The 14,437-nt window shown below is 32.1% G+C and overlaps 1 protein-coding gene across 1 annotated transcript in view; it reads left to right on the forward strand.

The window, feature by feature from the left end:
* LOC139493936 (uncharacterized) overlaps positions 1–14,050 on the forward strand; it is a 41,549-nt gene extending 27,499 nt beyond the window's left edge. The window contains exons 5-6 of the mRNA XM_071282108.1: positions 11,146–11,242; positions 13,845–14,050. Coding sequence (XP_071138209.1) covers positions 11,146–11,242; positions 13,845–14,050 — 303 coding nt within the window. The remainder of the gene's footprint in view (positions 1–11,145; positions 11,243–13,844) is intronic.
* The last annotated feature ends 387 nt before the right edge of the window (positions 14,051–14,437 follow it).

Below are 14,437 nucleotides of genomic sequence, written 5' to 3' on the forward strand. Positions count from 1 at the left end.
AGCTAGACATGTACACCTGACAATCATTCCATACACCAAATATAGTAGACCTATTGCATATAGTATAAGAAAAACAGACCAAAACACAAAAACTTAACTATAACCACTGAACCATGAAAATGAGGTCAGGTGACACCTGCCAGTTGGACATGTACACCTTATAGTCCTTCCATACACCTAATATACTAGACCTATTGCTTATAGTATCTGCGATATGGACTTGACCACGAAAACTTAACCTTGTTCACTGATCCATGAAATGAGGTCGAGGTCAAGTGAAAACTGTCTGACAGGCATGTGGACCTTGCAATGTACGCACATACCAAATATAGTTATCCAATTACTCATAACAAGAGAGAATTTAAGATTACAACAAATCTTAACTTTTTTTTCAAGTAGTCACTGAACTATGAAAATAAGGTCAAGGACATTGGACATGTGACTGACGGAAAGTTCGTAACATGAGGCATCTATATACAAAGTCTGAAGCATCCAGGTCTTCTACTTTCTAAAATATATAGCTTTGAAGAAGTGAGCTAACACCGCCGGATCACTATCCCTATGTCGATCTTTCTGCAACAAAAGTTGCAGGCTCGACAAAAAATTGTGAATTTCTGAATTCTTTATGAAAATTTAAATAATTTATAATACACAAACACAAGAATAGACATATAAGGCTAATCTATTAATTTATATAATGAACTCACACTTGTGAAGTTAGAGCTATACAAGCACCCAAGATGCGGATTCCGAATTTGAACCAAAAAAGGGGGAGGGGTGCGTGCCCAGACACTAATCGACGTTTGGAGGGCTACACATAAACCAATAATAATGACCTGAATAATTCTGAATTGTTTCCCTTCACATGATAAAGCAAGCAATAAGAGCATATTTGTTTATTCGTTCAATCATATTATTACATAAAACGCGGGTGAAAACAAAATATACACATAGTTTTTCCGTCAGCCGATCCGACTATTACAGGGTCTTTCAAACGCTTTTTTCTTGCAATTTATGGCGATTATGTTACTTCACGTTAGATAAATTGAAAAGTGCAGGTACATGAGCTATACCAACCCACTAAATTCTGGTATTGGTAGAAAGGTCACATTCCTTATTTTTTCAAAAAGTGCTGCTACTAGTTATAAAGCGTTCGTGTAATAGAAATTTCACAACCCGAAGTGCCAAAAAGTCAATAAATCGATAAAGTTCTCTATGTTTTATTGTTTTTTATTTACAAAATATCTAATAAAAAACTAGTAACAGCACTTTTCAAGTAAAACAAGTTATGCCGATTACAGGGAGCCCAAAATCAGGGCGATCCGACTTCATCTTCAACCCGCACTATTGACTTTTGTGGAAAATGTCGTTACTTTCGGTAAAATCTGAATGAATATCCAATAATTAGTAAAATTTACTGAAAAAATATTACTCAGAAAATGTTAAAATTTTCAAAATAAAGCTGTGGTTGTTTCAATTTTACTTCTAATACATTTGTCAATGCAAATTAGAAGAGTGTCTTGATCAAATGACCGATTTCAGGTAAAATAATATACAATTATTAAACAAGATGTCAAATGCACCGTAAAATGTTGAAAAAATTATCAATATAGGTAAAAGCTGAATAAATATCCAAAATTTAGTAAAGTTTACTGAAAAAATATTACTGAGAAAATGTTGAAATTTTTAAATAAAGCTGTGGTTGTTTCAATTTTACTTCTAATACATTTGTCAATGCAAATTAGAAAAGGATCTTGAACAAATGACCGATTTAATGTAACGTTATATACAAATATCAAACAGTTGTCAAATGTACTGTAATATGTTAAAAATTACTTATATATGTAAAATCTGAATGAATATCCAAAAAGTAGTAAAATTTACTGAACAAATGTAGCAATTTTTAAATATTCACTACCAACTCTTAAAACACTTGCCAGATTCCTCACTAGACGCTCTCTTGCAGCTCATGATTAACATCTGGGAATCTGGTGATTTACCATCAATCTGGAAGCTTGCAACCGTCGTGCCTATTCCAAAACCAAGTAAAGATCATACGGATCCTATAAATTATCGACCAATTGCTCTTACCAGTTGTGTCTGTAAAACACTCGAACGGATGGTCAATGATCGCCTTGTTTGGTTCCTGGAATCCAATGGGCTATTAGCCAATATCCAGTGTGGATTCCGACAGGGCCGCAGTACTCTTGATCATCTTGTTCGATTCGAATCATTTGTCCGTAATGGTTTTGCGAAAAATGAACATGTAGTGTCGGTCTTTTTCGACCTTGAGAAGGCCTATGATACTGCATGGAAATATGGTATTTTAAAAGATCTATTTGATATGGGGTTGAAAGGCAATATGCCTAATTTTATTTCTAATTTTCTCTCTAACAGACAATTTAATGTTAGAGTTAATTCGACCATGTCTGATCTGTATGATCAAGAGATGGGTGTCCCTCAGGGCAGTATTTTATCTGTTACATTATTTAGTCTTAAAATCAACAGCCTTGTTGAAGTTTTAAAAAGTAATATTGAAGGTTCATTGTACGTTGATGATTTTTTAATATGTTACAGAGGCATAAATATGAATAACATTGAAAGACAATTGCAATTATGTCTTGGAAGAATTGAAAAATGGGCCTCGGAAAATGGTTTTAAATTTTCCACGTCAAAAACGGTCGGGATGTATTTTTGTAACAAAAGAAAATTGCATCTTGATCCAGAACTAACTTTGTACGGCAACCCAATTAAAATGGTTGATGAAACCAAATTTCTTGGTTTACTTTTCGATAAAAAGTTAACCTTTCTACCCCATATCAAAATGTTAAAAGCGAGATGTTTAAAAGCTTTAGATATTTTAAAAGTTGTCGGCAGCACCGACTGGGGTGCTGATCGCAACATTTTACTCAATTTATATAGATCTCTAGTTAGATCTAAACTAGATTATGGCTCTATAGTGTATGGCTCTGCAAGGAAGTCCTACATACAGATTCTCGATGCTGTGAATCACCAAGGTTTGCGTCTCTGTCTTGGCGCATTTAAAACCTCACCAGTTGAGAGTCTGTATGTAGAGGCTGATGAGCACTCACTCTCTGACAGACGTTTGAAGCTTGGACTTCAATATGCTGTCAAACTAAAAGCCCATTCAGATAATCCTGCCTACAGCTGTGTTTTTAATCCGATTTATGAAGATATTTTTGCAAAACATGAAAATAAAATTCCTCCGTTAGGTATACGTTTGAAACCACATTTAGCTTCTTTTGATTTAAAATCTGTTGCTCAAGTTAAAACTTGCAAATGTCCTCCATGGGAACTTCCCAAACCAAAAATGATATTTGATCTCCGTGAACAACAAATCCTCTTTTAATTCAGCAACACTATGCTGAAATTAAAGCCGATTATCTAGATTTTTCAACTGTCTATACTGATGGATCAAAAGATGGTGATAAGAGTTGCATCTGCTGCTGTCTTCAGGGATAGAGCTGCAACCCTCCGTTTGCCATCTGATGCATCCATCTTTACTGCTGAAGCAGAAGCAATAATTTTGGCTTTGAAATTTATTGCTTCTTCAGATAAATCCAAATTTATTATATGTTCGGATTCACTTTCATGCTTACAAGCTATACGAAATACAAAAATTAAAAACCCAACAATCCTGAAAATTTTATATGTAATGAGGAATTTAAAAATTCTTCTGAAAGAAATAATAATTCTATGGGTTCCGAGTCATGTTGGAATCCTTGGAAACACAGCTGTAGACCTTGAGGCAATGAATGCCCTGGGTGACCCTCTATCTAACTGTATACCATATACTGATTTTAAATCTAATATTAGAGAATATGTTTTTAATATATTGAAAAATAAATGGAGTAAAAAAGATGATAATAAATTGCATGAAATTAAACCTAATTTAGGCAAACCTTTTAATAATATGGTGTGCAGAAAAGATCAGTGTGTTATTACTAGATGTCGTATTGGTCATACTAGAATAACACACGAGTATCTTTTAAAAAATGAAGATGAACCACAATGTGTTCCTTGCAACTGCAAGTATACTATTAAACATGTTTTAATTAATTGTATTGACTTTGCTGATATTCGTAAGAAGCATTTCAATGTCAATAATATGTATGATTTATTTAATAATGTTCCATTTACAAATATTGTTGCTTTTTTAAAAGAAATTGGAATTTATTATAGAATATAAAAATGTTATTATATTTAAATCGATCTCAATTTTTATCACGTTATTTTACTGTTGATTTTTATTTGTATATACTCAATTTGCTTTAGTCAAGAATTTTAGTATATTGAAGGACTTTTTGTCTTATTTTAAAAATATGCTTTAAATTGTAAAAATATTCGAATTAGCTCTCGCCGCGATATAGCCTTTTTGTGCTAATGCGGCGTAAAGCAACCAACAATCAATCAATCCTATATTGACTCTTAAAATTCAAGAGTCTATCTAAAAAATGAGGGTACTTTTATATGGCCTTCCAAATACCGTTTCGATCCCTAACATCACTGAAGAGACATTTATTGTCGAAATCCGGATCTGGTGTACTTTAAAAATATTGACACCGTATGTTTGTGGCATAACATCGTGGCCACAAGTTAAAAAAAATAATTCTGTTGAGTATTAAATTTATATTTAGATCCATTTTGTTACATCGTGTGATCAATTTTTTTTTGGCAATCGCCAATGGCAGTCAGCAGGGTTGAAGAACATCAGTTGTTCGACCTGTTAGTCAAATGCGTTTTGTTTAAATATACTTTTTCACTTTTTTGTTCTTTTGGAAAATGTTGTTTTTGCTGTTTTTAGACCCTTCTAAAACGAAATTGTTTTACATGCACACGTATAAAAATTGCGGTTTTTATCCAACGCAATCAGAGGTTTGAACGTAGTTTTCAATTTAGACTTGTTTATATATATATATATATATGGGTTCGAATCCAGGCGAGGGAAGAACCAAAAATTTGCGAAAGCAAATTTACAGATCTAACATTGTTGGGTTGATGTTTAGACGAGTTATATATATATATACAACTCGTCTAGACGAGTTGTATATACATTATGTACACAGCCATGTATCACCATCATTGATGGCGATTCGATGGATACATCTGTTGTAGGGTTGTCACTGACTCAGACGTACTTATATATATATATATAGTAAAGTACTTCTATTCACTATTTTATTACTATGTAAGCCAGTGGCGGATCCAGAAATTTTCATAAGTTGGGGCTTACTGACTGACCTAAGAGGGGACCTTAGAAGGGGACTGCATTGTCACGCTTCAGTGATTCCCTATATAAGCAACCAAATTTGTTTCCAAAAAAGGGGGGCCCGGGCCTCTTCCCCCCTAAATCCACCTCTGCAAGCTAACAAATTGGAAACTGTACCTACGCCTTAGTATGTTTTAAGTTTGAATTTTTATTAATCTTAATTTTATATGATAAAGTCATGCTTTCAGATAACAAACTAAATTAGAAAAAAATGAGACAGTGACTGAATTTAGTACGTCAAATAGAATAAGCATGTACGAAAGCGTATAATACACGGATCAATAAAAACTTTGGATATTTTATCAAAAGGCTTTCTTTTCTGCGGTGGAAAAGAAGACTTAACAGTTACAAAGAAAAAATACGAAGTTCAAAATAGCACAGCTGTACGTCATATTACGAATATTTCCGACTTTGTCTAGTTTCAGATGGGTTGTGGTTCGGTGAAATTGGTCTTTTTCTCTGTTGTATAGATCATGTAGATATTATACATTTTATTCTAAATTACCATTGAAATTTGTCATTATAGTTGTATCCGAATATATAGCAGTCTCCTTCCTCTTCTCTTATTTTTGCCTCATCTCCGTTGATACGCTCCCCAACATACTCTAGTTAAAAATCTCCCTTTTTGAAATCAGAATTGCCTATCACTCCAAACTACAAAACATTTAACACAATGTAATTATAACATGATAATTTAGATTTACAAGCTCAAAACGGAAGGTATGTTTCTTTTTCATATTTACTTTGAACATAATTCATCAAAATCCTAATATGAAAGAGAATATATAATATTTACTGGAGACTGTTTGTCTTCAGTTTCATCAAATCAACTATAAAGCAGTTAAGGAGGTGTTTAATTTAACTTTTAAGATTTGTAATATATTAAAACAAAGTTGCTTTGTAATTGAGTAATAACAATATGCACAATACACTCATACCAATATATTTAGAGATGAAAGTTTTTGTAAGTCCCTCTTGGTCGAGTCCTGTCTCACACCAAAATTCAGCCCAGCCTAATGGTGAACGTCTTTTCTACAAAATAATAAGAATATTTAATCTTGTTGATATGAAATGTCTGTTTAACATCATGTTCACATATTTGTACCGATTCTATAAATACAATGTATTATATAAAAAAGAAGGTGTGATACGATCGCAAGTTGAGCCAAGGAAGATCTTCCCGAACTATTCTAGTTAGCTTACGTTTATGTCTCTTGGTCTACAACAACCTTTTCTCTCTAAATCGTATGATATCAAGATTTCTATTATGGATAAGCATAAGTAGTGCAATTTTAAAAACAAAACTTTTTCCATAACCAGTGGGTAAAATTCCAATTATTTCTGTCTTCCCTTGCTGTAAAATATCTAATATTTCTATCTGCTTTTCTTTTAAATTAAAACTCAGTGCACGAAGGTGCGATTTGTAGTCGGCCATCTTTATGAACTGGATTTTATGTAATATAGAGCGTAGTAAATCGGTTTGGAGACAAATTCCACACAACGTGTGGCAGAGGTCATATTTAGTGTAGTGATACGACATTTTAACTGTCAATTTTAAATTACCTTTATGACAGCAGCTTGTAAGGAGTGTTTCCATCTTCTTACACACAATTGAACCAATACAGCATTACCAGCTGGCATACAACAAATCCTTTTATTCGCATTTTGGGACAGTACATTTTGATAGTGATTAATTGATTGTTGGTTGCTGAACGTCCAGTGGCAAATATTTGATGCATGTTCAGGACGAGCACAAGTTCACAATAAATACTAATATATAGGTAGGTTGGTACAATAGAGGTCATCTTGGATCATAGTCGGGGCAATTTGGACTGCCACTGGAAAATGAGAGTATATTGGATACGAACAGAAAGTTTACAATAAATACCATAGGTAAGTCTTGAAATAATAAAGGTCGTCTGGGATGATGGTCGGGGAAATGTGGACTGCCACTGGAAAATGAGAATATATTGGAAGAGGACAGAAATTTTGCCTTGCAACAGGCCACCCACGGATAACATACTATCACATACTAGTATGTTATATACATATTTATGGATCTACAACTGTGGATACCTGTAACTTGGCATTGCACAAAGTTATGTTTTTCTCTAGCTGTTTATGACGTCTTTACACTAAATCTATTGGATGTTCGATGTGTACGGATTGATAATTTAGTCTTAGATGCATGATTTATTTATTAGTTGTTAGTGGCTGAATATTTCTTTTAATGGATTTTTTCTTCCATAGACTTTGTTTTTCAATAAGGTTTCCTTCCTTGTTTATCGTTGTTGTTATGAAGGTGTTTGTAGCTATCTTTTTTCCAATGTTTATTTCGCCTGACTCTACCTTTTCCTTAACTATACCTCTCAGTATTTTGGCTGACCTTGGTGTATTGATAGAAATGTTCGTCTTCAGCAACCTTTTTTTTTTGCACGAAGAACACGGCGCCAGTAGTCCCTTCCACTGACTCGACTTTGTTTGGTAAATTTGTAAATATCTATTCCTAATTAAAAAAATAAAGGTAAATTGAAAGCAACTGTTTCAGACCATCGAAATTTATTTTAACATTATCAAAAGGAATGCCAAATTAGATTTTTGATGAATTTACTAAACATAGAATATGATAGTGCAAGTTTAGCATCTGTGTACTATGGACACATTCTATAAATGCTACATTATGGTTCTGATTGGGTAATAATAGCAAGTCCTTTCTTTTTTTTTTTAATAATTTTTCTTTCATAGACTGTTTGTTTTTCAATAAGGTTTCCTTCCTTATTTATCGTTGTTGTTATGAAGGTTTTTGGAGCTATCTCTTTTCCAATGTTTATTTCGCCTGACTCTACCCTTTCCTTAACTATACCTGTCAGTATTTTGACTGACCTTGGTGTATTGATAAAAATGTGTCTTCAGCAAACTTTTTTTTGCACGACGAACACGGCGCCAGTAGTCCCTTCCACTGACTCGACTTTGTTTGGTAAATTTGTAAATATCTATTCCTAATTAAAAAAATAAAGGTAAATTGAAAACAACTGTATCAGACCATCGAAACATCGAAATTTATTTTAACATTATCAAAAGGAATGCCAATTATGATTTTTGATGAATTTACTAAACACAGAATATGATGGTGCAAGTTTAGCTTCTGTGTACTATGGACACATTCTATAAATGCTACATTATGGTTCTGATGGGGTTATAATAGCAAGTCCTTTCTTTTCTTTTTTTAATAATTTTTCTTCCATAGACTGTTTGTTTTTCAATAAGGTTTCCTTCCTTATTTATCGTTGTTGTTATGAAGGTTTTTGGAGCTATCTCTTTTCCAATGTTTATTTCGCCTGACTCTACCTTTTCCTTAACTATACCTCTCAGTATTTTGGCTGACCTTGGTGTATTGATAGAAATGTTTGTCTTCAGCAACCTTTTTTTGCACGACGAACACGGCGCCAGTAGTCCCTTCCACTGACTCGACTTTGTTTGGTAAATTTGTAAATATCTATTCCTAATTAAAAAAATAAAGGTAGATTGAAAGCAACTGTTTCAGAAAATCGAAATTTATTTTAACATTATCAAAAGGGATGCCAAATTAGATTTTTCATAAATTTACTAAATATAGAACATGATAGTGCAAGTTTAGCATCTGTGTACTATGGACACATTCTATAAATGCTACATTATGGTTCTGATTGGGTAATAATAGCAATTATTTTCTTTTCTTTTTTTAAATCAAATTGATACTTTAAAGCACAACATTTATTCTTAGAAATGTTTTACAAAAATATTTTTTACTGTTTTTGCGATTCAGGAGTTGTGGATTGCTTGATTACAAATTTACTTTTAGTAGCAAACTTTTAAATAAAGAGTTTAAAGCAATTCATGGATCTATCAAAAATTTATATTCAGTAACTATTTAAAGAATAAAGGAGTCTGTAAAAATTGCTTTCATTATACCTTGCTCTTTAGCATATCTGTCCTGAATTCAGTGGCATTTTGTTATTTGGATTCTTAAAGTTGTGTTTTCTTGCCATGCTTGTCCAATTTATAGTTTGACACTCTTCAATTAATGATAATTCCTCAATAAAATTATGTCTCAAATTTGTATTTGTCAAAATTTCCATGATGTTTTTTGAGTTTGAGTTTTCCAAGATTTTCTTGCTCTAGTGTTGTTTTTTTTTTTGTGATCTTTCTTGCCTCTTTTTTGGTTGAAAAAAATATCATCCTCTCGCGGTCATGGCTTTTATAAGATTTCCCTAATGTTAAAAACTGCCTAACATCATTGTCATTGTCAGTTAATGCACTGTTAATAGATTGCATGGACATGTTGAGTGTTTTTTTTCATTGTGTTTTTCCTGCTTTTCTGCAGTTTCAGTTGGTGACAGATGAAAAGATTCAGCAATAGCAGTTTCAAAGTTAACATAAGATTTTGAGCAAATACTGGGTTTGTCACTTGTTAAAACAGTTAGGTAGTAGAATAATAGATTGTATAACAAATGAAATGTACGTTGTTCAATTGAAGGTAGTTCTGGGGGAATGAACTATTTTTGGATCTAAGACTATTTAAATTTTAATGTATTGACAAAATATTAATTGGATAAAAGATAATGTTTATATTGCCTTTGCTCTCATTTTAATGTGTTTCACATTAATCCCCCTTTGTGAGAAAAATAATTATCATGTTCGTGAATAGTCAATTGGTCAATTACCGATTTCATTCTGTTTTTTCACACTTTTTAAACAAATTAATTCCCTTTGTCAATTTTGGACTCAGGTTCTATGCAAAGTAAAATGAAATTAAAAATGATGAATCGGCGGTTTAACTTATCTATCATGAAAAATAATTTCTGATGACGTAAGTATTTACATTTGTAGCAAAGCAACAAGTAAATGTAATTTAAATATTTCAAAAGCTTTTAGATTACTCACATTAAGCACAGGCAAATTTGCTCTTTCTCCATTGTCAATGAAAATTATTGTCCCTCCTAAGTGAGACAACTTAAAAAGAAAATTTCTACTACAGGGTCAATTATGGGAATTGGCAAATGAACTATTGTAATATAAAACTTTTGTAGGAATAATCCAATTTAAAGTTTTGTGTAATTTTCATATTGGACCCATAAAATATCCATTTTGTAATCTTACCTATGTCAATATGGCTCGGGATCTCACAATCCTTTTCTCTTCCCGGTCTTTGAGGGTGATGTTTTTTTGGGGGCTCTTGGTTGCTAGTATAACGAGTTTGATAGTCTTTAAATTCTTTACAAAACTTTCAACCAAGAGATCTTTTCTGCTCAGTGGGAACTTTCCTTAGCAACTTTCTTTCATGTGCGAAACATCTCACAAAACAAATAACACATATTAAAGTCAAAGTTTAAACAAAGTGTTATAAAAATTTTACCAACTCTTTGGATATCCATGATAAATTATACAGTACTTAATTTGTATTTGAAATTTAGGTACTACAGATATTTGATTACTACCGTTACATTTTCAGCATTTTGAAAGTTTTTCTATTCTAAATCTCTTAAAATTATGATTTTCAAACATGGAATATTTAATTATTTCTGTACCAAAATATTTAGTACAAATCAAGTACTGTAAAATACAAGTACCTAAATATTACAAAAATTTTAAAGTTAAGAAATAGTACTAAATATTAAAAGTAAATTTCCAGTACTACATATTTAGGCCGTACCTTGACCAGTGATTGTTTACTTTTATAAATTGTTACTTTGAAGGAGTTGTTGCATTGGCACTCATACCACATCTTCCTATTTCTATATGCAAGGTTTATACAATTAAAACTAGTCATTTTGTTATAAACAATTTCTGTAAGATATATTGAATTTTTTTTTCAGGTGGAGGAATGGGTTGCCGAAGAGGATCCAAATTTGTTAGTCCTGTATTTACCAAAGAAAGGAAAAAGAAATCCAAAACCACAACTCATTGTCAAAGGTAAAGTTATGAAAATTAAATTACAAATGTAGTTTCCGAAATTTATGAAGAGTCAAGGATATCAGTTGATTGGGTTATAAGAGAGAAATAAAATGCATTTGTTAATGTGAACAAATACATCATTAGTTATGTTAAAAGGTATAAAAGATCTATTGTCTTCAGGTAGATTTAACTTCATCATACTTTCATGTTAAAACAACATATTTTTATTGGCAATGTCTGTTTTATGTTATTTGCTACAGACAGTGGAACAGAAAACCAACAACTTATATAACATTAAAATTACTAAGGTAACAACTTGCAACATAAGCACAGGTTCTAAATTTGAAGGAAAACTAGCATAAGATATTAGCGTCATTTCAAGGTCATGATATAAAAGCTCACCGGATAATTTGTATTACGGCTACAGCCATCAGTAAATTGTATTATTATTGTTATATTCTCCCCAAAGTTAGTATGTTACGCAATGTAAAATTATCCTGATTATTAGACGTGTTAGAAAAGTCGATACTACTGCTGGCACTCTAGTCCTATAACATATGACCTCGGGGGCATTATTTACTATTTCTATTTACTGTTCTGATATTTTTTTTTTTTACTATCAATGTGCCACCCGAAAAATAAAAAATGAAAATATCAGTATAAAAACGTTAAAAATTGAATAAAAATGCGGAGTCATATGTTATAGGACTACTGGCGCTCGTGTTGGATGAAGATTAATACAATATGATATACAGGGTTCATCTCTTAAAGTTTAAATACTATCTCATATTTTGTTACCTGTATGGGTGTGTTTGATACCGTTGATGTTTACTGCAGCAGTGTTTTTAATAAATAACACAGAAGACGATCAAATAAAGTATCATGTACAAAAAAGTAAAATAGTTTAAATTTTTATATTTTTTTATCAATTATCATATGTATCTTGTTTTACGTTTTGTAAACATACGGTAAAAAGGGCATAGTCGTATAACGCATGACTTCACATATTTACGTTTTTATATTAAATTGTTTATTAATATATTCTTTTTTAGCATACTGATAGTAGAACAGCTGAAAGTAAATTAAAGAGATAGAAAAAATAGTTCAAAACAAATAGCAGAAACATGAAAATACACCCCTAACCCTCTCCATCCTCACCCCATATAAGAGCCCTTATACCAATTTTATGGGAAATATATTCACCAAATATAGCCGTCAACAATGGCTTCAGTTACATGGGAACTGGTCAAACATTCCTACTGCTTTAGCAGCCATTGATGGAACCTCCCATGCCATATACAGGCCTCAAGTAGAACCGCAGGAGGAATATTACTTTGGACATCGCCATGTTCATTGTATCCATACACAAATTGTAGTGGACAATGAAATCATATACGCCTTGTTAAAAGTGGCTTTTTTGGCCATCAAAACGATGCTCAACAATTCAATCTGTTACCAAGTATTGGGACTAATTTAGAATTAGTTTTTCCGCCAAATTGTGTCATTTTAGCCGATAAAATTTATGCAGATCGTGCACCTATTGTTACTCCATATAGGAGACATCAATTGAGACGGAAAACGCCGAGGGAAAAAAGAAAATGTAAGAAATTTAATAGAAGAATGTCGACGTGTCGGGTGTACGTTGAACATGCAATAAGGCGTCTTAAAACATTTAGAGTTGTTGGAACTTTATGGAGACATCGCAGAAATGAACTTAATCAAATTGTTGAATTATGTGCTGGACTTGTTGAAAGACAACATGATTTATTTTCGTATTAAACAAATTCCACCCAATCAAACAATGCTTATGTTATAAGACGAGAGCCCACAAAATCTTGTATTTACGTTGCAATATAAGCATCATGCTTTTATCTTATGAACAAGGAATATTTAAAAAAAAATGTTTCATTATAATATATTGGGAAACAAATCGTCACTAAATGAGAATAAAACAAGGAGTTAAGGCGAAGACATACTATATCTTCTTCCTTTAGTGGATTTGCAAGTCAAACAAGCATTGCCCCCCTTTTCAACGAAAAATAATTAAGATTTTTTTTTAAATAATTTTATATATATTCCTTTAATCAAATAATACCAATTGCATTTTTTTCAATATTCCTCGTGATTAGTTTTAAAAGTCACATGCGTATGTCTTGCTAAAAATAATTACGCCTTACAGTGGTATCAAACACACCCATACAGGTAACACAATATGAGAGAGTATTTAAACTTTTGGAGATGACCCCTATATATCATATCGTATTAATCTTCATCCAACACTAGCGCCAGCAGTAGTGTCGACTTTTCTAACACGTCTATTATAAAGGTGAAAGTTTGACAAATGACAAATGACTTGTGACTATGACGGTCGGTCAAATTTGACAAGCCACTGACCTTTTGATTTTAGAACTTATAATAAAATATATACAATATGGGTAGTTTGCATTAATTGTTCTAAATAATAAGGATATTCTTAGTAGAGTTGAAAGATTCATCATTTCGTTGATTTATTTCAGAAGGGATGGACATGATGAAGAAATGATATTAATATCCAACGAAATGGAAAGGCAAAAGGAGGAAAATTTAGAACTCAAAGCAAAACTCATTGAATTAATCTAAGAAATACAGCAAACTCAGTTAACAAACATTCAGTGTATTGAGAAAAAGAACAAAGAATTAGAACTGAAATTGAAAGAGGAGAAAATGCAGAAGAACAAAGAATTGGAACCGAAATGGAAAGATAGGGATGAGAAAATGCAGAAGAAGAACGAAGACAATGAGACTTTAACACAAAAGTTTGAGAAATTGTTGAAAGAGAAGAAATAACCCATGAGTATAAATTATTATCTATAGATAAAGAATTATTATGATCATTATTATAAAGAGCTTTTAACCTTGTATTTTATAATAGTATAGAATAGTAGGTATAAAGATGTTTTTTAAGGGATTTTGAATATCTATACCACTGTTTTACCTCTGTTTGTCCGCCCGCCAATCTATCCATCCATCCCCGGAATATTTTTTGTCGCATCTTTCTGTGATGCGTTTTCAGATTCATCACTCGACAACTTATTCCTGTTTACTGAAAACTTGCATATTTTTACACTATTTAAATTATCCACTTGTGGCGGGGGTATCACCAGTGGCCTCACTTTTACTAAATATTCCCTAGGATTTTTTACTTTTTATAATTCTAATGGCCAAAGCACAGTT

Source organism: Mytilus edulis, chromosome 11 (genome assembly GCF_963676685.1).
Source record: "Mytilus edulis chromosome 11, xbMytEdul2.2, whole genome shotgun sequence".
In the NCBI taxonomy this organism is placed as follows: domain Eukaryota; kingdom Metazoa; phylum Mollusca; class Bivalvia; order Mytilida; family Mytilidae; genus Mytilus; species Mytilus edulis.